A 21172-nucleotide genomic window follows, 5' to 3' on the forward strand; every position below is an offset into this window, starting at 1 on the left:
TGAGAGAACACAAGTATTCTTACAGTGCCCCTGAAATAAAAGCTGAGGTCTGTGTCACACCACAAGGACATGACACAGATGATGAGCAGGGGGAGGAAGGAAGCATTTCTATTTCAAGTTTCCAGACAAACTGCCTTTTTCACTCCACTGTGTTCGTACCGGGAAGGTCAAATTTGTTCACCAAAATCATTGCTGCAAAATAGAATACCATCCAATATACAATAGGTCTCGAAATACACCAGAGCAGTGGGACAGAGAAAAAGAAGGTATATCAAATACCATGACTATGTAGTGTTCAAACAGTGCTAATAGGGCTACAAAGGCTGAAAACTACACAGAACAGAGATAATCCCGCACTTTGCACTGCTTTCTAACTTCTTTGCAAGTAGAACCCTGTAGTATCATATCATTAGTGGTTTTCATTCACACTGTGTCCCTGGATGTGGGCTGGACACGTAGGGCAGCATTCTGCATGAGCAATATATCATTGCTGTCATGGCCAGCATCGGGCCGGTGGAGTGGCAAGGCTCCCACATCCTGTTGCACCTTTCACAGCTGAGGGCATAGTCCTCAGGAATTTCACTTAAAGAGGGAGATCCAGGTTTAAGGTAATAGAGAACAAAATATTATTATACTCGAGGAAGACAGCCACTCCGTGCTGCTCGAGAAACCCAGAATTTAACCATGATTTTCAGCAGGTCCAGCTGACTCCAGAACTCGGAAAGAGGAAACCTCACCCCTCCAAGTACCGGCTCGGGGTTCTGAAGCCGGACGTCGGCAGGTCCTGTCAGCAGCGGGCGCGCACCGGCGGACTTTCATCCATCTGCCCCTCCCGGGAGCGAAACGGGGGGGGGGCCGGAGCTCCCGGCCCGCTGCAGGGACCCCGCGGAACGCTGGGGGCGGGCAAGAGGAGGAGGAAGAGGAGGAGGAGGGATATTTCGTGGCGGCGAGGAGCAGGTGGTGCTCAGTGCCGCGCGGCCAGCTCAGGAGCGGCACTGCACCGCGCTCCCCGCTCCGCACCGCTCCGCGCCATGGCCTGTGCGGGCGCGGCGCTGCTGCTGGCGCTAGGTAAGGCTCGGGGCCGGGCGGAGCGGAGAGCGCTGCTTCTGCGCCTCTCACCGCGGCGCCGGGAACGGGGCAGAGAGAGGCGCGGGGCGGGAGTCTGGGCCGGTGCGAGCGGACAGCGTGTGTCCCTGCGGCAGGTTCGAGCCCTGGGCCAGCACTGCGTTGGGATTTCAGTAAAATGGTGGTGGTGGTGGTGCTGGAGGCCGGGGGTGTGGATGCCGTTTGTTGCGCCGCTTTGCAGTTCTGTGGGGATTGTGCCGTTCGAAAAGGGAAGGTGATGCTCTCTGTTGGGAATGCTGCTCCTGATTTGCAAGAATCCTTTAGGTCCTATCCCACCCTGCTAGGCAGATGTCTCTGCTTGGAAAAGGACAGGGAAACTTGAACCATCTCCTCCTTCTCTTGGCTTACTTAATTACCATTACATATATTTTCCTGGGAATGGTAAGCCGTCATATTCACTTGCCATAAACAAATTCCCAAGAACTTTCAGAGCAGCAATATTACTGTATGCTCTCCAAACCCTTAATTATTAAGTCACTGAAGAAGAGGCATAAGAATGAGTTTTTACCTATGAGCTGTTCCGACTTGCTCTTTCAGTAGCTATAGCAAACACCGCAGTGGAATGTGCGGCTGCAGGGTATGAAGTAGAATGCAAAAATATTAACCTGTGATGAGCTTTATGGTATACAAATGGCTTGATGTTTTTTTTTTTTTTTAAGAAATGAAAATTCTTAAAAGCATTGTTGGGCAAAACATCCACTCTGCACTTTTGTTAAATCTGTCTCCTATGCTCCTGTTGATGGTCACTGCACAGCAGAAGCATTGTAAGTTCCAAGGTAAAAGTCTTAAGACTTGGGGGGATTTGTCAAGCAGTGCTGAAACCAGAAGATAAGGACTGCTTATGAGAGCAGGATTCCCCTGGCAATGAGACTGACAAGTGGGATAGGCCTCCTTTGTTCAGGCACTATCCATGATTTATCTTCATTTCTACAGCTGAAAGCAGATGTGCTTTTGATATCAAATGTGTCATGACATTTGATGTTAGCAGGTGTAATTGCTGAGTTAATACTTTAAAGCCTTTTTTGATCTTGTAGAACTAGAAGGAAGGGAGAGTTTCCTCTAAGCGATTTAGAGTCCTGCTGCGGTGATTGAATTCTGATGAGCTCTTTAACCTTCAAAGGCATATTGAGTGTAATTGGGCTACTTTAACTGAATTAGGCAGTCCAGCAAGAAAATATCCCAAGTACAAAATAAACTTGGTTTTGTATAAGTAGACCCTATAAGGGCTCTCCTGTGTCTCCAGATTCAACTAAAAGTAATACAACAGTTAGTAAAGACATGCATTGTTTACTTTTGTTGCGTATTTTTATATTTGGAAAGTCATTCAGACTTTACAATTGCTAAAGAAATAAAAATGTAATAGAACTGCAATTTTGATATTACAACCTTGCTAGCATAGAAATCTTGTTACTTATTGGCAAAAAAGTATAGTACAATGGAAGTAGACTATGTTATGGGGATAGCAGTAGCTGGAGGACTTAATAGTGCAACCTGTACAATAAAGCCTGATGCTTTCTGTTGCAACAAGTGACTGTTTTTAGCAGCTCTCAGGTACTTTTAATTCTTCAAATCTTTAAATCGTTGAATTTGTTAAATTAGGGTTCATTTCATTCTTTAAATCTGCATTTTTGACATCCCGATTCTTTCTTAGCCTGTTCTTACAAAAAAGTCAAAGCCAAAATACCCCAGCTCTTCCTGAGAGCAAAGCCAGTGGAAAATACAGTGCCTTTCCTGGGCTCAATTCTGGTAACATTTTCTTTGGAAAGCTCCTGTGCCCTCATGCTTCAGAGTAGATATTTGAAATTTGGCAGGAAGATGTTACTTGCATCGTCTTGAAAATCTACCCAAATCTGGCCAAGTAACAAACCTTTGGAAAATTTCATTCCACTGGAAAGAAATTGATTTTTATCAGCTTGATTTTAACACAAATCCTGTCTATCCTTGGTATGGAACTCAGACAGACTTTATTTGCTGTCGCAGTGGCAGTGGGCTTCTGGATGAGGTCTATGTCTACATCTGCAAATCTGTCTTCCTTGTGTTCTTGTGCTATTTGGTATTTTTACAGCAATGTCTGCTTTCTGGTTTGCTTCTGGATTCTCCTGGAGATATACCTGGAATATTCTTAAAATCCCCACTCTGTCAAGCACATATCCTTCACACTATTCTGCTCTGAACTGAAAAATCCCAGGTAAATAAGGGTTATGCTTTTCAGGCCACAGATGTACCACTTCAGGACACCAACCCCTCAAGCTGTTAGACACAGCCAGACTGGAGGAGGAATCAGTATTATGCAAAACTAGGAAGGGGGAGATTTTCTCTTAAACTTCATATGGAATCCAGAATTTCCCTTTTTTTGTAATCCTTTTTTTTTGTTGTTCAGTATGTATCTGACCCTTGCTGATGCAAAGCATCACATTGTCCCAGTAAGCAGTAATGTCCTTCAGCCTTGTTGGCAATGGGCTGAAAAGCTGTGCAGTGATACAAGGGAAGACACCACTAACATAATCTTTTTCTTCTGATTAGTTTTGTTTATGTCCCAGGGAACTGCAAACTGTGAATATGAATACGGTGTGAATATGAACTGTGATAAAACAACAACTGAGTCAAACGTGAAAAAGTTAGGAAGTGCCTAAATAAATTAGCAGCTTTCAAGGCCAGGTCAGATGGAGCCCTGGACAGGCTGATCTACTGGCTGGCAACCCTGCCCATGTCAGGGGTTGGAACCAGATGACCTCCCAGCCAAAGCCATTCTATGATTCTGAGATTTTTCCCCTTTGCCACCTGTGTATCATACAATGTTTTGGACCCAGGTCTACAGCTTTGCTGCTGTGGCTCTTTGGACAGGTGAAGGTAGTATGATCAGAAAAGGGGTTTGGAGTTCTGCCTTCCTTACTGATGAAATTAGAAGATGCCCTAGGAATGTTGAAGAAGGGTAGGATGAAGAGAAATGATGCTTTTTTATGTTCTTTGCAGAATAGGACTCTTTCACTCCTTTTTTTTTTTTTTTTTTTTTTTTTTTTTTTTTTTTTTTTTTGTCACAAAAGCCCAGTGCAATTTCAGGCGAGTCATTTAAATTAAATCTTTGACACGTGGTTGGAGCTTTTGTGTTCCTCTCTTTCTCTTTGCTCAGCCAGGGGTTCTCAAAACTGTAGCTGCATTTTCACAATCTGGTTAAGCTGACCTGAATGTGGGCTGCTGCTGCAAGGACATTTCATCCACTCCTGACTGCGTGTTCCCACCAGTGTGCCTGTGGAGCCACTGGGGCTTGGTCTGGGAAACAGGTCGGAGAACCCTTTACCTGAGTAATTTTTTCCCTTTTTGGGAGGCCAGGTCAGTTCTGGAGATCAGCTAACCTGATCCTGTTCACTTGAGCAGTTAATATTTAAGTGTTAGCACTGGCACAGGGGACACTCAGAGCTTGTGGCCAGAGGTGGGAGGGAAGCTGGAAGAGTTTATTTCACTGGTAGCCAACACTTCCACTGGCTTGAGTTGGTTGTGAAAGTGCATCTTGACATGCAAGGCTGCTGTGTGTTCGCAGCTGTGAATGGAGTCAATGGAAATATGGAAATTGCATTTTGAATGTGCTATGTCTTCTGAAAAAAGAAGTTTTTAGCTGAATCATTAGATATCCAAAAGTAGCAGTACTTTTGACCTCAATCTTTTTTTTTTTTTTTTTTTTGAATGAATGAATGAATGAATGAATGAATGAAACTTACGATTTCTCATTTCTGGAACTGCTTTCAGAGAGCTTGTCAGGTAGCAGGAGCATTATTATATATTATTCTTGGAATTCTGCCTTTTATTCATGCTGTGTTACAGGACGTGTATTTTGTACAAATGATGTTTACTTTAGAAAGCATACAGGGTATTGCCATCACACTCCTAAACACATTAACAGCTAATGTTTATTTGTGCATAATGTGTGCAAAGTAAACATGAGATCTTTCCAGCAGGTTATAGCTATGTGCTCTCTGACCCTGGAACAATTTCTTAATTGTACTTTGATTTTTTTTTTTTAGTTTATTTATTTTATTTCAGATGCACAGAATTTTCATTTAGGAAATCAAAGGAGTAAGTAAAAGGACTGGCAATTCTTGGTTTAATTGTGCTTCTTAGTTACTATACAGATGTTATTCATTGTGGTCTTTCTTCACTGTTGTTAATTTTGAATGAATGAAGGTTGTTTTTTTTCATGTACTTCGTGTAATGTATTTTCACAAGTGCTAAGAACTGGAACTACCAATATAATGGATTAACATCCAAACAGCTAAATGTGAATAAAATGCTCTCCCTTAGGGTTAATGCAGGTAAAAGGGAGTTTATCCATCTTCAGAGCAGTCATTTTCCCCCTCAGAAATCTTGTCCAGTCTCTCACCACTGTTGCTATTTTCATTTCAAGGTTTCCTTTGTTAGGCCCTGTGTAGGCTGGTTCCCATTTCCATGGTTACCATGCTGAAATGCAGACAGGACACAGGCTGGCTTCTCCTCGGCATAGCCGTGCACTTGCATACCAACACATGTTATCTGCTTGTTTTAGGACATTTCCATTAGCAGTGTTCATGTTTAGGACTTCTTCTTCACAAAGTGAACCCTGGCCCAGTGATACAGAGCTGTGTTAGGATTTCAGACTCTGCAAAATGAGAGGAAGAGAATCGATAAGCTTTTCTTTTTGTGTGTGTGTAAATAAACTAGTTGTACTGTTCCTGTTCAAATTAGCCAAGGACATCAGAGAAGAGTCTCGGCCTAAGTTTTCATTTCTGTTAAAAAGGATAACAAAGCAATTTTAAGTTTTTTCAAAAAAATATTTAAGTAAAAGACTGACATTTATTTGTGCTAAATAGTTGTATGAACACACTCCTTTTTCATGGTGCTGATAGAAGGGCAATAAAAATAAATGGATGTGAATACACTGGATGTATGATAGCTTCTGTCTATATTAACTGAGTGTAAGTGTGTAAGCCTATAAAGCAATATGAGATAATGTTCTTCCTGCTCATGCTGCACTCAGTTTTTGGAGGTGGAGGATACTAAATGCACCTAGTGGAGTCAATATATGCTGTTTGAGTTTTTACATGTATGCCAAATCAGGCTGATATTTCCATTTAGCAAATAAATTCAATATTCTGAGTGCTATCAATTGTTACTTTGAATTAATCCCTTGAGGATACTGAAATGCTATTTAGGGACTAAGTTAGTTTTATTTTCTCCTGGAGATGCATATTATTCAAAAATCTATAAGACTTGCACATTACTCAGGAACTAAAAGGGGAACTGTACAGGCAAAGTAAGGTAAACACAGGTTCTTTGAATACTGTATGAGCGAAGACATCTTGTGTATAACTCAGTGGCATCTGTATGGCTGCATGTCACACATGATAAGTGTCACAGATTCTTTTGTCCCTTTCAAATTGCTGACAGACAAGGGTGAGGGACTTGCAAGCACAGCCCTGGTGAAAATCTCCAGCCTTATTTCTGATTTATTTTGTCATCTTAATGCTGCACCCAAGTTTATCATTCTTCCTTTATTTTGTTCAGGATATTTTTTAAATAACATAAATCTCCTTGTCTAATATGGTTGTTTGTTTCCAAGGAACACGGGAAAATTACTGTTCACAACAAACAACTGGAAGGGAGCATATTGCACACTGAAGGGACCATCCTTAAATGAAAAGATCTGCTTACAGAAACTGTGGAGTTTAATGATGAGTCTGGTGGTGGAGAAACGTTGAATTAAGTTTTAATTTTTATCTATCTATCTCATATACATGACACTTCCACAAGAAATCTGACAACAGTTGATGCTATGAGTAAGTTAAAGGTGTAACACAAAACTGCATGGAATCAGTAGAGGTAAGACCACAGATGCCCAGGTAGCTGACTCTCTGAATTAGCTAGTTAAGAAGGATCTCAGCCAACTGCAAGATTATTTCTTATTTGACTGAGGAATAACCAGCCTGTGCTTGGTTTTTGTGAACTTACCACAGCAACGGGTTCCACTTTTGGAGTGTTGTGTCATGCTCCATGTTGTCCACAGTTAAGCTAGGTGGAGTTGCAAATGAGTTGTCTACCTTTTCCAAATATGCAGCAGTCACCTCTAACTTCTCAGCTGCTGTGACAGTTGTGATAGCCAATAAGTAGTGCAATTCTCCATTCAACTGAAATTTGACTTAATTGCATAATTGCTAAAACAACAAATCAGTAAATTACAGAACTTTAAGTCTAAATTTCCTTTTTGTTACTGCCTCTTAGTAAGCTAAATGTCTATGTCTAAGCTAATGTCTTGAGAAACTAGACCACTATTTCTTGTCATTGTCTGAATCAGGAGAGCCAATGACAAGAAATAGTGGTCTAGTTTCTCAAGAGCAATATGCTACATTATTCTATGGAAAGAAAGAATCCCCTTCGTACAGACCTGTCTGAAGGAGAAACAAGTAGAGTATCTTGTCCCTGGTCAATTCATGGGTCCTAGACAATTAAGAAACATTGCTACAGTACTGGAGACTCAAGAACTTTGGAAAATGTAGCAATGCGTGTATCTTTATTTGAACTGTCTATTTCAAGGAGAACAGTAGATACGAAGTTAAAGAAAGGAACAACATTTTAACTAATAGGTAAAGAGTAATTTTACAAAAATCTATACTACTCTCTTAACTATATGTGCTAGTAAGACGATACATGTAGTGCTCTAATAATGAACAAGACAGCAATTTAATCCAGTACACAGAATCATTGAATATCCTGAGTTGGAAGGGACCCAGAAGGATCATTGAATCCAACTCCACACACGAACAACCAAAATCCAAACCTTGCGTCTGAGAGCATTGTCCAAATGGTCCTTTAACTCTGGCAGCCTGGGACCATGATCACTGCCCCTGTTCCAGGGCCCAACCACCTTCTGGTGAAGAGCCTTTTCCTAACACCCAACCTGACCCCCCCAGCACTGCCCTCCACTCCCTGTGAGGAGCTGCAGCCACCATGAGGCCTCTCCTCAGCCTGCTCTGCACTGGCTGAACAAACCTAGGGGCCTCAGCTGCTCCTCTGGCGTCTTTCCCTCTAGACCCTTCCCCATCTTCATAGCTCTCTTTTGGATGCTCTACCTTCCCTTCATTATTAACAAAACTAGTAACATCTCTCTTCAACAACTAAATTAATGGGCAGAATTACTTTATTATGTAGAACAAAAATACTTAAAAAACAGATGATCTTTAGATCCCATACCTACTACAACTGTATGAAAAGCAAGACAGAGAACGCCGTTTTACTGTAAATAATTCTGAAATGGTAGTAATTAAACATGCAAGTTCATGCAATTTCTTTAATTACCTTTCCCTTTTTATAAAAGTTTGTGTTATAAGCAGTGAACTATAGCACCATGCTTCCTTTTCATCCCTAGTATAAAATTGAGTTATCAGTATGTGCACTACTTCCATTGCATATGGAACCAATTTGATCTATAGTATCAGTATATACTAAATAGATTTATCTGAAACTTAGTTGATCTTTTGTAAGTGGAAAAAAATTAACTTGTTTGACACTTCATTTAACTATGCCAACAAATAGTATTCACATTTAGATATGCCTCAAATATATAGAAGTTAAACTTAGAACTGTAGAAATAACTTGACAATGAAATAACTCCCTTATTAAGATGGGAAAAACAATAAACAGAAAAAAAAAATCAGTAGCACTGCTCGAATAGTAGTCTGTCAGTAATTCTGCTAATTATAGTTATTTGCCTGACTGTAGTGAAATCCCTTTTCATTTTACCTTGTCTTCTCTGTCCCTTCTTGTTATTTTGGTTTGTTTTGGTTTCTTTTCCAAACTGCCCAGAGCCAGTTCATCATATTGAACAAACACACTATGGAAAATACCGTATGAATCTCTGGAGTTGTCTTTTGCCAAAGTTGATTGCAACTACAATAGACTTTCCTTCTCTGAAGATGAAAAACAACCGCTCTGCTTTAGTGGAAGCGAGTATTATCTCTGGAAAACTCTTCTTAAATGTGCATGGATCCTGCTCTCTGTCCCCATAACGTACCATGTCTGCACTTTGCAAATAAAGAACTTCCTGAACTCTGATCAAAGATAGCACCACCCACCTGACAACAGCCCATCTAGATATGCCGAACTCTGTATGATCTGAAGGCTGGGACAGTGCACGCTACTGCCTCAGAGCACCCAAAATCCACCCAACCTACCCCAGCAATATCCACCCCACTCAGAGTTGCAGAGTTAATGCACTTTTTTATGCAAAGAAAATATTTGCATGCAAAGTAGGAAGGTTCCTTCAGTGAAGCAGTGAGCTGAGGGGAAGTGGTTGGACTCCATTTTTCTCAGAAACCTGCATTAGGTGTCTCCTTCCCCTAAGTTACAAGCAGGGGAAAAAATTCTTAGGAGCAGGCATTTAGGTGATGAGCTCTTTTTCAAGAAGGTGTAGGTATCTGCGAAGTGATGATAATACTTGGCTCTTACTTAACTCTCCGTTAGCTCTCCCTTGATAATTACTGGAATGCGGACTCACCTCTCTCACTTTTCTAGAAACATCTTTTCTACCAGGCAGCAAAGTAGTTAGAAAAGCACTCTCAATCTCTGCTTTTGAAACCTGTCTTGTGTTCACCCCAGGATGTATATTTGTGTTTGCAGGCAGACAAGCAAAGACACATCTTGCCTGTGGCCTCATGGCTGAAGCACTGCACTGTGAGGAGCTCTGGGCTGGCCTTTTTGCACTGCTCATGCAAATTACCTTTGGTAAATAGGTAGTTCATTAAAGTAAATGACTTAGCTTAGCTTAATAATTCAGTTATTTAGGGCAGAAATTATTAATCTGGGAATCTAGCATCTGGCCATGACAGCAGAGTGGATCTCAGGTAGAGAACCTTGCTGTTAGGGGAGTTTCTGTGTATGTATCATATTCTGAAATTGTATGTGACTTTGTACTACAAAACCTAGTTTGTAGACGATTTTAAGTTCAGTCTGGGTTAGGCAGCTGCTGAAGTCTGGTATTCCTGGGCTGGGTTTTCCTGGCCATACCTTTCTAATAAGACCACATTTTGCCCGGTGCCAGAATCTATGGTTTCAGTGTGTGTTATGGTGAATTTCAGGTCCATGGCTGGGACCACCTACCATTCAGTCTGCTGGGCTGTGAGCTCCCCTTCCAACCAGCGAAGACAAATAGTCATTAAGTCTACTATAGGAAAACAAAAGATCTGATAATTATAGCTCTTCCAACTATTGTATTATATATATCCTGTGGTGCTTTGGGGTTTTTCTTGTTGCAGGAAGCTAGCATACAGAATAGCTGATTCAGTTCTTATGTGCAGCCAAGAAAGCTGAGCTCCTGACTAGCTCTTGAGAAGCTGAGATGGAGGAACAGCATCCTAAATGTGGTGCCCTGAAGACAGTGCCCACAGAATTGCTCTCAATCCACTGCAGTCCTCACACTGCAGGCTGTGATGCTGGTATCATTGTGAGGCAAGTTCCTCAGGCTTTTTTTTCTAATTCAGTGTGTTCAGGTGCCATTTAACAGTCATAAAGCATAAAATGATACAGTATTCTTCTATGATAACATACACTGAACTTCTCACATAGCCTGGAGTCTGCTGTTTGCAGGAGAATACATATCTTTCAGTCCTCTCAGTGTCTGTGGACGCATATGCATGTTGATCAGTGCACTAGTAACACTTCTATAGCAGCTGAGAAGAGTGAATAGAGTACAGAGATAACAGCCTTGGTTTCTGTGTAATGACACACATTTCCTCTCTTACAGTCCTTACACAGCTCATGCTGCTCTGACTGTATTTGGAAATAGGAAATAATGATGGCTTGAACAAAGCTGATAAAGTGAGCATGAGGGAAGAGCATATGCTGGAGGGAAAAGTCATTTTTTTTATCATGGAGAAGCACATGGAGTATTTTTTCATGATCGGTGCCTTTGAAGTGAGTGGCTTAACTGCATACATAGCGTATGTGTGTGTACAGCTTGTCAGCACTGTATCATTTTAATCTCTTTGTGGTATTACTAAGAACAAATTGTGACAAAGTAATCCTGTCTGTTGTACCAAGATCAAGGAATAAAGAAAAAAACTGCAAGTCAGTTTGAAAAGATACAATTCCTGTGAGTTTTCTGCAGAAGAAAGTTATTCCCACTGGATTTAATGATGGAAGTATGGCAGGATAATAATTCTGTGTCAAGTACTTGGTGTCTTTATTAGAAGCACATAGGAAGTTGTCAGTCCAGCAGGAGCTTCTATTGAACATGACTTTGGAATCAGTCCTTCTGTGTACCAGAGGTTGTTGAGCTTTCCTAACTCCAGATGAAGAGCAGAACCCTGATCTATTCTGGGAATGAAGGAGAGCAGTGTGTAGGCAAGAAATAGGAAACTATCAAGACAGACTTTCCAACAGTAATTAATACAGTTGTGGGTAGATTTAGGTAGATCTCGTACAACTACTCTGTAGCAGTGCCAAGGCAGTTAAAGAGACAGCAGCTAGCAGTGTTATCCCAGGCTCTTCTGCCTTTCATTCACAGCTTGTATTATATCCTGTCTGCGTTCATAGCAGGTTACTGGTAATTCTTTGGTGCAGTTTCTCATAAACAGTTGTGATTCAAAGGCAGTGAATCATATTTTCACACACTCAGAAGCTTTCAGGCTCAGAGCTGACCTACTTCGGGACGACACAGTTGGCCAATGAAGCCAAGGAAACTTTTCAGAGGGAGGAAGAGGAGGGGGAAGAATAGGGATGGGAGAGAGGATTTGTAACTCAATGAATCATTGTTTAACCTTTTTTTCTTTCTTTCTTTTTTTTTTTTTTCAGTTGTGGCTTCTAATTTATTTCTATTTTAACCTGTATAGTCTCAGTTAATTACTAGTTTGAGGTGTTGTAGCTAGTGGAAAGAATACTTAAGGCTCAAGATAAAAGAAAATAAACAAATAGATGAAACACTAAAATAATCAAGTTTTACCTTTTAGGACTTAAACGATGAAATATCAACAAAGTAATTGAAGTGAGAATTGACTTTTAATACAAAAAAAAATGCAGTGTCTTCCCAATTGCATTCTTTTCTCCTTTTGATTTCCTCTCTAAGGTTTGCTTTTTTTTTTTTAGAGGTTTTTTTCTCAATGATAGATATGCCCAATTTAAAGTAAAACTGATGAACTGTGGTGTTTTAGTGCATGAGTTGAAGATTTCTAAATGTTGCTTTAAATATATACTTATGAGGTAGTGCACAAAGGACAAAAGAGTACAAACAATAGCAGCAAAACTCTGATGAGACATTGTCTTTTTTTTAGTTATCCTGACTTTTGCAAGTGAAGATCAGTAAAACTTTCCAGTATTTTCTCTGCTGTTTGTAGACTTGATTCCACTGTCTGAGTACAATAAAGATATATAAAAAATGTGTTTCATATTTACATTCAGAAAAGCCCAAATGAGTGCAAATATTACAGAATTACTTGTTTCATGTGAAAATAACTTGGCTTGATGACATTACCTATGCGTGCACACAATGCACATAGCAATACAGTGAAGCAGATCAGGCTGACAGCTAATTCATTACCAGGAGAAAAAAAAAAAAAAAGTGATTCATCTTTGGCAAGGTTTGCTCCCTGAACAATCTCATTGCAGAGATAATTACTTGGTGGCTTCCGAAAGGCACAGTGAAGAATATCTGTGCTGCAACTCAACAGTATCAAGTAATTGCAAGGTGGTTGCTTTGTTCTCTAAGTATTCACAATCTTGTCAGTAAAACCTTAAAAAACATAAAAGCGTTATAAGAGCTCTTTAAATTGTGGGTTCATTCTGCAACAACACTTTACTAGTTTCTGTTGGATTATTGCTGTGATAGCACGAGTTCTGAATAGTAAGGGAATAACTTTACTTTTATACCAAAATGTGTTACTACCTTTTAAGAAAAAGTAATAAAATGACACTGAATGTATTTAACGAAGCAAATACTTCTTGACTGCACTCTTTCATAACTTTATTACTTTCTCTTCCTGCCTTCATTCCACCTTTCTGCTCAGTATTTCAAGGACAGGAGGTGATTATAGTGTGAGGAGTATCTGTAGGTGCCTGTACTCCCTTGCTAATTTTGGAAGATAAATTCAGCTAATCTTTGCAGAGGAATGAAAACAATAACCATCTGGCACTGGGATAAGGCAAAAGTGCCCTTACCAGTTTTCTAACAAGAGATCCAACGTGAGCTTGCACAATACAAAATACCAAAATATCAACCCCAAAAAGAGCCCTTAGAATTGCTTCAGACATACAGAAAGCTTGCAGTCTACAAAATTCACTAAAATGTGCAGTCGAGGAAAGATGAAGCCAGAGAAAACAGGGAGTTATCAGGTTCTCTCTTCCCTCGCACCCCTTTCTTTTTCTCTGCTCCCACTGGGGACAAGCAGGTTTAATGGCACTGCTGATGAGTGTCCTATGGAGGAAGAAATCTTTGAGAACCAAGGGAAAATTTTCTTGGTATAATCTTCTTCTGTGTGGGGACTCTCCTGGAGAAGATCTATGTGAAATGTCTATCAAACTTGTCTTCTGGAAAAACTAGATACTTTAAAAAATGCTAGACTAAGCAATAAAGGCAGTGCAGGTTATACACATCTTACTGGCTGCCAATCTATGAAACTGCTTCAGGAAGCAGACAATCACCCAGTGGGACTTCTTTATATTATTTTCCAAAGCAATTCATGGACTTAAAAAGCCATACGGGAATGTGTGTAATGCTATCATGCTTTTACTATAATGCTGCATCATGACCTTTATCTTCATCAGTGTCTACAGGCCTAGTCCTCCCACTCCTGAACTTTTAATGTCTTTTTTTTTGGCTTGTATGTAGATGTTTTCCTAAACACAATATTACTATTTTGTATCCCTTATGTAAGATAGAGTTAACCGAGTTAAATCTTGTGCCAGTTTTTTGTTGGTTTTTTTTTTTCAATTCACAGTCATTACAGTTTGGTGACAAACCTGGCAGAGGTGTGCTGTTGACATTGCACATATGTTTGCCAGGTTCTGCTGCTCCGCACTGCGAGGGTTTCTGAAGCTGTGGTGCTGCACAGTGTAGCTGTAGCTGTGCACAGGGCAGAGTGAGACTTTGCGAAGGGGCCAACTCTGTTTCCTTTCCTGACACCATTCGTGAAATGAAGGCTCATTCACAAAGACTGCCTGTACCTTTAGCTGGATTATGCAATGAACTTCTTCAGTTGTGGGTTTTTGTGTTTTGGTTTTTTTTTTTATTTTAGAACAAATTACCACGTAGCTGAGTAAAAGATGAAATTCTCTTCACTGGAGTATTTTCTGCTGACAAAATTAATACTAGATAAATTTAATACTAATGCTTAGTATGAAGTGATCTTTGTAGATTCAATGATCAAATTCTACCAAGTCTTCTCTTTTCTTTTTACTGTGAGTGCAAGGCTCGTTTAATATAAACTAAAACAATAGTAAATGCCTCTATTGTACTGCATATCTGAGCTGAGACTTAGTAAAAGTGATACCGTATGATTATGGGATCCTATCATATATTGCCTCCATTTCAAACAGCAGCATCACCTTTTCAGTGTCATACTGATGACTGAAAATTGAGTTTCAGTATTTAGACTTAAAATGATGTGTTTATTATGACACAATGAAACGAAATGCCGACCAATAAGATTCTTACTATGTTTTAAAAAATGGTTACAAACTTACTTGGCAAACCAAGTTATTCAACACACAAAATCATGTTTCTTTTTTTTTTTTTCCCTCATCTTATTATTTAAACTTTATTTTTGTTTTGCTGCTTAATCAAAAGAAGGGATTACAACCACTATTGTTATAATCACAACATTTAATGATTGATTACTCAGTATTTTATGCTTTTATACTTTAATCTCTGAATTTTACTTACAGAACCAAAACAATTACAAACTGAAGGTACCTTATATAAGCCATTGCTTCAAGAAACTTGCTTCAGCTTGTACTTCAATAGTAGCAAAGATGTTATAGTCATTATTAGACATGCCTTTTATAGTTACAGAAGAATTCCCACATGTTCAGGCTTAAAGGTGCTCAGTCAGGACATGTATTATTTTTCACCCTACTAGAAGCAAGTAAACAGACGTGCAGAAGTATAAAAGCAGCAGCACTCCTATACTGCATCTCTTGTTGTATACAGTGGAATATAGTCATTGAAATATTGGAATTCCCAGAAAAAAATACAATGCAGATTGGTACTGGAGTTTCTTTAGATATCTTGGAGTCTCTTTTATTCCATTAAGGATTTTTTTCTAACTACTGTTTTTTTCTGAAATGTTGTTGGGAGCTGCACTGCCTGATGAAGCAGTTCTCTTTAAACCAAAGTGCCTACGTTCCCTATCCAGCCTGTGAGGAGAAAAAACCGCTACTGAAGTCTTCAGGGGCCCCTTGTGAAACTTTGGGCTTGGATCTGGCTTCATTTGTTCCATGCAGTCTGCTTATTTGAATTTAATTAAGTTGTCATTTACGGACAGATGTTGGGAACTGGATTTTTACTTGCCCAACTAATTTCTCATTGCAATCGTTAGGTCACAAAGTAATATTATCACCAAAAGCTATCAAAGTCCAGATAGTGGATTAGTCTTCTTTATTCTGAGATCCTCAGATTATCAAAGTTCATTGCCTGAAGGCAGGAGCAGATACTGAATCTTTACAGCCTAGAATATACAGTTGTTTGAACTCAGATTATTCAGTAACTGACATCCCGTTAATGCATAAGAGACTCTCTTATTCTGGAACAGTCCTAAAATAGGTTTGCAACAAACATAGCTTTTTTTTTTTTTTTTTTTTTTTTTTTTTTTTTTACAAATGCATGAATTTCTTGCTCTGAATACTGTATATTGATAGATGTACAAAACGGATAAAATATGTCCTTATACTGTAAGCGCAATATAAAGTGGAGAAAAAAGCAGGAAAATGCCTACTATACTATTCTTCTCTGCTTCTCACAACAGCCATAGGATCCTGTTGGCTCTTCACTCCAAAGCCAAGGTTTATTTGCATGTACACTACCTGATTTGTGTGAAGTAAATTTAAAATAAAAAATCTGCTAAAAATTATCAAAATATGGAGCTTAAAATGACTGTCACTGAAATATGTTTATACTGTGGTTTCCTTGATAGTGTCAAGAGTGAGTCAGGTGTATTTGCCAGCTTTTCTATTTTGATTTTGCAAAGTAGTCATGTAGTAAGTAGTAAGTAGCAAAGCTGATTCACAAGAATACTGCAGATGATGCTGCCTCCCCAGACACAGCATTTTCTGGTTTCTTTTTTAACTTTTTATCTTTTTTTTAAATGTGGTTGGACTGAGGAGAACTGAAATGACCACAGGAAGGCAAAGGGAGAGATGGACAGGCAATGTACCACAAGCAAGTGTTTCTCTAGATGCCTTTCAGGTCAGATTTTGAACATTTACCACTGTAGGATCATTTTGGCTCTTCATTCCAAAGCCAAGCTTTATTTGCATGTACATCACCTGATTTGGAGAGCTATTCTTTCTCTGTATTTGCATGCAGGAAGTTAAAATGTACTGACACTGTGGTAGAGCCTCCTATGGCCTCCAAGAACGAGTCACTGGTAAATGATACTCAGTTTGGACCAGAAGACTTCCAGAGGTCCGTTCCAACCTCAACCATTCTGTGATTCTATGATTATGTGATTTCTCACCAAGAGTAAGATAACTTAAAAACAATAGACCCCAAAATAAACCTAGGATGTGACACAAACAAAACATTTTGATAACATGCCAATATGTTAGATCACCAAAGAATTGGTGGCAAAGTCTCCACAGTAATCTTAACTTGCATACAGTCAATATCTGTCTCTCCTCCCTTTTTCTCCAGTCCCCTAAACATAGTCTTGAGCTGTAACTTTAAGTGGTTGCAATTACTGTCAAAAGTATTGCAAAACACAGAGTGGCATGTCTGTACACATTCTCTTCTCCAGTCTCAAATAACATGGCTCTAATGATGTTTCTCAAGGAACTGTATTTCTAGCGAAGGGCAGTTGTTTGGTTTCCAAAGGCCAGCTGTAGATAGTGGTTGTTTGAAATAACTTATGTATGATTTCCTGTTTTGAGTTTGTGGTCAAAAATTAGTAACTGCATGACTTGCATTTAGTCTTTTGCGTAATGTTTGTGCTTTCTATTCCATGGCTATGGTACGAAAGGCATTGAAATTTTTTTACATGTAGTGAACTTTGCTTGCAAACCTGCAGTTGTGATTTTGATGTTATTACTATGGTGATGTTATTGTTGTTAATATTACAGCTAAGCTGCTCTGATGGGCTGATAATTTAATTGTGGTTGAACTCTCTACTAAAGCTGTTTTGGATACCTGGAAGAGTGTAAAACCAACAATCAGCTCTCCACACATCAAAGCAAGAGAAATGCAATTTAAGCTCAGATTATTAAGATGTCAGAGATCAGTACGTAACTGCTTAAAGGATCACTGTTAAAAGCGACTCTTACAAAGACCTCCACTTTACTACAGAATGACTCCTCCTGAGAAACTGTGATGAGACATATTTTGTGTGTAGAGTAGATAAAACACTTCCTGTCTGGATAGACAGGAAGGGAGGGAAACCATGAGGGATGTTGTTTAACCAATGAGCAACTCTGTGAACTAACCTCACCTGGGAACCTCAGCAGTGCAAACAGAGGTCACCATTTCTTCCTTTGCTGTCATTTTCAGAGGCTTGCCTGGGGCACTAAGGTGTCCCTGAACTGGGCTGTACCTTATTCTTGGAATCCCACCATTGTCTCAATCCTTCTGCCTGGAGGGGGAGAATAATCTACACATGGCAATTAGTGGTCTCTAATAACATGTAGCATGTAAAAATAAACAGAGTTCCTGCAACTTCTGTAATAGACATTCTTTCTAACATTCACTTAGAGGCCTTCATCAGAAAGAACTCAGGTCCTTTATGAATGAGGAGTGGACCCCTGCACTGCCCAACACAAAGTAATTAATACCATAATCGCAGCAAAGTGGAGTTTCGGTATTAAGTTCCATAGTTTATTAATGCCGTGATATCTTCCATGTTTGTATTTCTACGTTTTCCTGTTTGGACAACTGTTCTGGCTGTTTGGACAGAAAACAAACGTGTTGTGATAATAAAATGACTCAAAACCATAGTTTTTTTGATGCAGTAGGTAATCTGATTTTGTTCCAGTGTTTCAAACATTAAATTGCAGAGACACACTAGAATACAAACTGTATTAATAATTATTGCCTGTAGATTTTCATTTCAGTGTACCTTAGCAGGCAACTGATGTGTTTGGGTGTGCCATAAGCTTATGTCTTAATGTAAAGAATCTCTGAATCACATTTCCTGCTTCACTTCAGCAAAACGCTCCCATTAGTAATGCCGCAAGATTTGCTGAGCCAAACAGTGAATGAGTCATTAATCTACAATATTGTAACACCTGTGCAGCGTAGCAGACAGGCAGTGCACATGGCAGGGCAGGTGGGTGCCATAGGCTGGCTTCCATTGCACATGTCAAAGGCTATGTTTTATTTTCTTCTGTTGTGGCAGCTGGAACAGATGAAGAGCCATTTTCACCAGCATCTAAATTCTTCTTTAATTTCTTCTCTGATAATAATGATCTTTTTGTTAACAGGTTTTCTTCATAACTGCTGTGAAGCCTACAATGTTGGGCTCCTTAAAGCAAAAATATTTTCTGGTCCATCAAGAGAGCAGTTTGGATACTCAGTTCAACAGTTTATAAATGAACAAGGCAAATGGTAAGCGGTTTGAATACCTTGTAAAATGTCCAACTAAATGAGTAACAAAAAAATATTGCAACTTGTTTTTATTTTATGATTCCAGATTTTATTTAAATGACTTTCAGTTAGTTCATTCTTATATTAATCTTTTTACTACTAAATACTGACTTTATTAAAACAAAAATGAAAATGTTCCAAAGATGCATTCATGTGAATGCTCAGGTTTTTTTTCCTTTACGCAATGTAATCTGAAGTCTTTATCTCTTTTATGCTTTTACTTTCCCTTCCAATACACCACTTTCCTCAGACTCACAATTCTGTGTAGCATTTTAATTCTAATCTCAGTTACTCTTGTAGCCTTAACATATCTGTTATACACTGTATATGTTCAGGATATTTTCTACTTTAATGTTAGCACAAATCAATAGGGCTAAGGAGTTCTAGTAATTAAAATTAACTGAACTTAAATTTTGTATATCTTTTTCTGATATAGTATTGTTTGCTTCTTGAGGGCGACGTATTTGGATGTGTATCATAACATAATCCTAGCAAAGGATGTCAGCTGCATTTCCTCAAGCATAAAATTTCATGTGAAGTCTACTATTGCCACAACATTGGGCTTAATGAGTAATTAGTAAAATATTTTTTCTGGTAATGTTAGTTCCAAAAAGAACTTTAAAATATTAAATCATTTACTTCTAAGCACATTGTACTTTTTCCTTCTGCAGTCTCAGCAACCACAAAGCTTAAGGCATCTTTCATGGCAGGGACCAATGGAAAGTCATACAAGCTATACATGTTACCATAAGCTGAGACAATATTTTAGATGTGTCATTCGCCATAGATTGAAACGATGTCAGAACCAAAGAAGCAACAAACTGGTATGTTTAATTGATGATGGACAGATAGTAAGTAGCTAAACTTTTTTTCAGTAAAAAGAAAGATAACAAAGTCTGAAATCTATCGAAATCCATATGAAGATCTCAAAGTTTGGAAAAGCCCAGACAAAACTGTAAAGCTAGCAGAGGCGCTTTACTATACAGAGTCACTGCACAAGGCACAGTTTGTTGCATATGGAAAAATGTATGTCTCCCTTGGTCCCACTGCTTCTCTGGCATTACCTTGTTTACCACTGGTGACCAGGAGACAAAGCAAGAGAGCACAGCTGTATCCTGATTAGAAGCTCAGTATTTCCTTTCTCTCCTTTGGGCACGAACGTCCCCTGCTCCTTGCCGGCTGCAGTGGCAGTTTCTTGCTGTGTTTCTGCCTGCCTTAATTATGTGTTTAGTCACCCATAGTTCTGAGCGCTCTTTCTTCTGTGTAAAACTATTGAAGGAGAGAAAGAATGTTTGCCCAAAGTGAATTAAGTGGTTTGGTATTTTCTGAAAAAAAATGTCATGCATTTTATCCTTATAAATTTATCTTTAAGCTTACAGTAGGAACACCAGGTTCAGGACTCAAGTAACTCATTTTTTGTTCTGTTATTGTCTCTGTTTTGTTATTAGTTCCATTATAATAGCTCCTTCACTACAAATTAATTGGCTGGTAAGCTGGAGTTTGGGAAAGAAAGTAAATTTGGATTAATTTTCCCTATTTCTTCTCCCATCTATATGAATATTATGCATTTATTTATTTATTCGCTATATTCTGCAAATAGGCACTTCTTCATCATTTGTTCATTCATTGCTCTATGTCTGACCATAATTCCAAAACTCAGGAGAATTTTATTAGCAGTTGTTCTAGTAACCAGGTCTTGTTAGAGACTCTCAGTGAAGAAAAGTTCTTTTCAGTCTTCCTGTCAAATAATCATTAGACATGGAGGAAAAAAAAAGTCACTCAGTTTACTCTCTTGTTCTCTTCTTATCTAGGCTATTTTCTTTTTACTGGAGCAATAGCACTTTTGCTTGTGCATGTTATTTAAGGGCACTCAAGCTGTTCAATAGAGTTGATTTTTCCTGTAGGTGATGCGCTGACTGCAGTCCATGTGCAGAGCAGTTGCTGACATGTGTGAGCTAGGAGGGTGGTAGACAAATTGAGGCCTTGCACAAAGATGGGATGCTGCCTTATGTCAGAAAGGAACGTTTATCACCATGTGCTTTTATGACAAGACCATCATTGTGCAGCAAGTGCGTGATGCGCTTGTAAAATCTATTTGGGCACAGTGGAGTTTCTCTCCATGTCAAACACCACAGGTGGCAGCTCTCTCCAAGGGAGAGATTATCCAGAATTGGAAATCCACAAGGAATTTCATCACTTTCTACTCCTTGCTTTTGACTATAGTGGGGGCTACTGCTTGTA

General features: G+C 39.2%; 1 protein-coding gene across 3 annotated transcripts in view; it reads left to right on the forward strand.

The window, feature by feature from the left end:
* Nucleotides 385–21172, forward strand: part of ITGA2 (integrin subunit alpha 2) — a 68398-nt gene continuing 47610 nt past the window's right edge. Inside the window, exons 1-3 of one of the 3 annotated variants that reach the window (XM_021380413.1) lie at nucleotides 385–608; nucleotides 696–1068; nucleotides 18769–18892. In XM_021380413.1, coding sequence (XP_021236088.1) covers nucleotides 1032–1068; nucleotides 18769–18892 — 161 coding nt within the window. In that variant the 5' untranslated portion in view covers nucleotides 385–608; nucleotides 696–1031. The other 2 variants (XM_021380410.1, XM_021380414.1) reach the window with 2 other exon arrangements.

The sequence above is a fragment of the Numida meleagris genome, chromosome Z (genome assembly GCF_002078875.1).
Source record: "Numida meleagris isolate 19003 breed g44 Domestic line chromosome Z, NumMel1.0, whole genome shotgun sequence".
NCBI lineage: Eukaryota > Metazoa > Chordata > Aves > Galliformes > Numididae > Numida > Numida meleagris.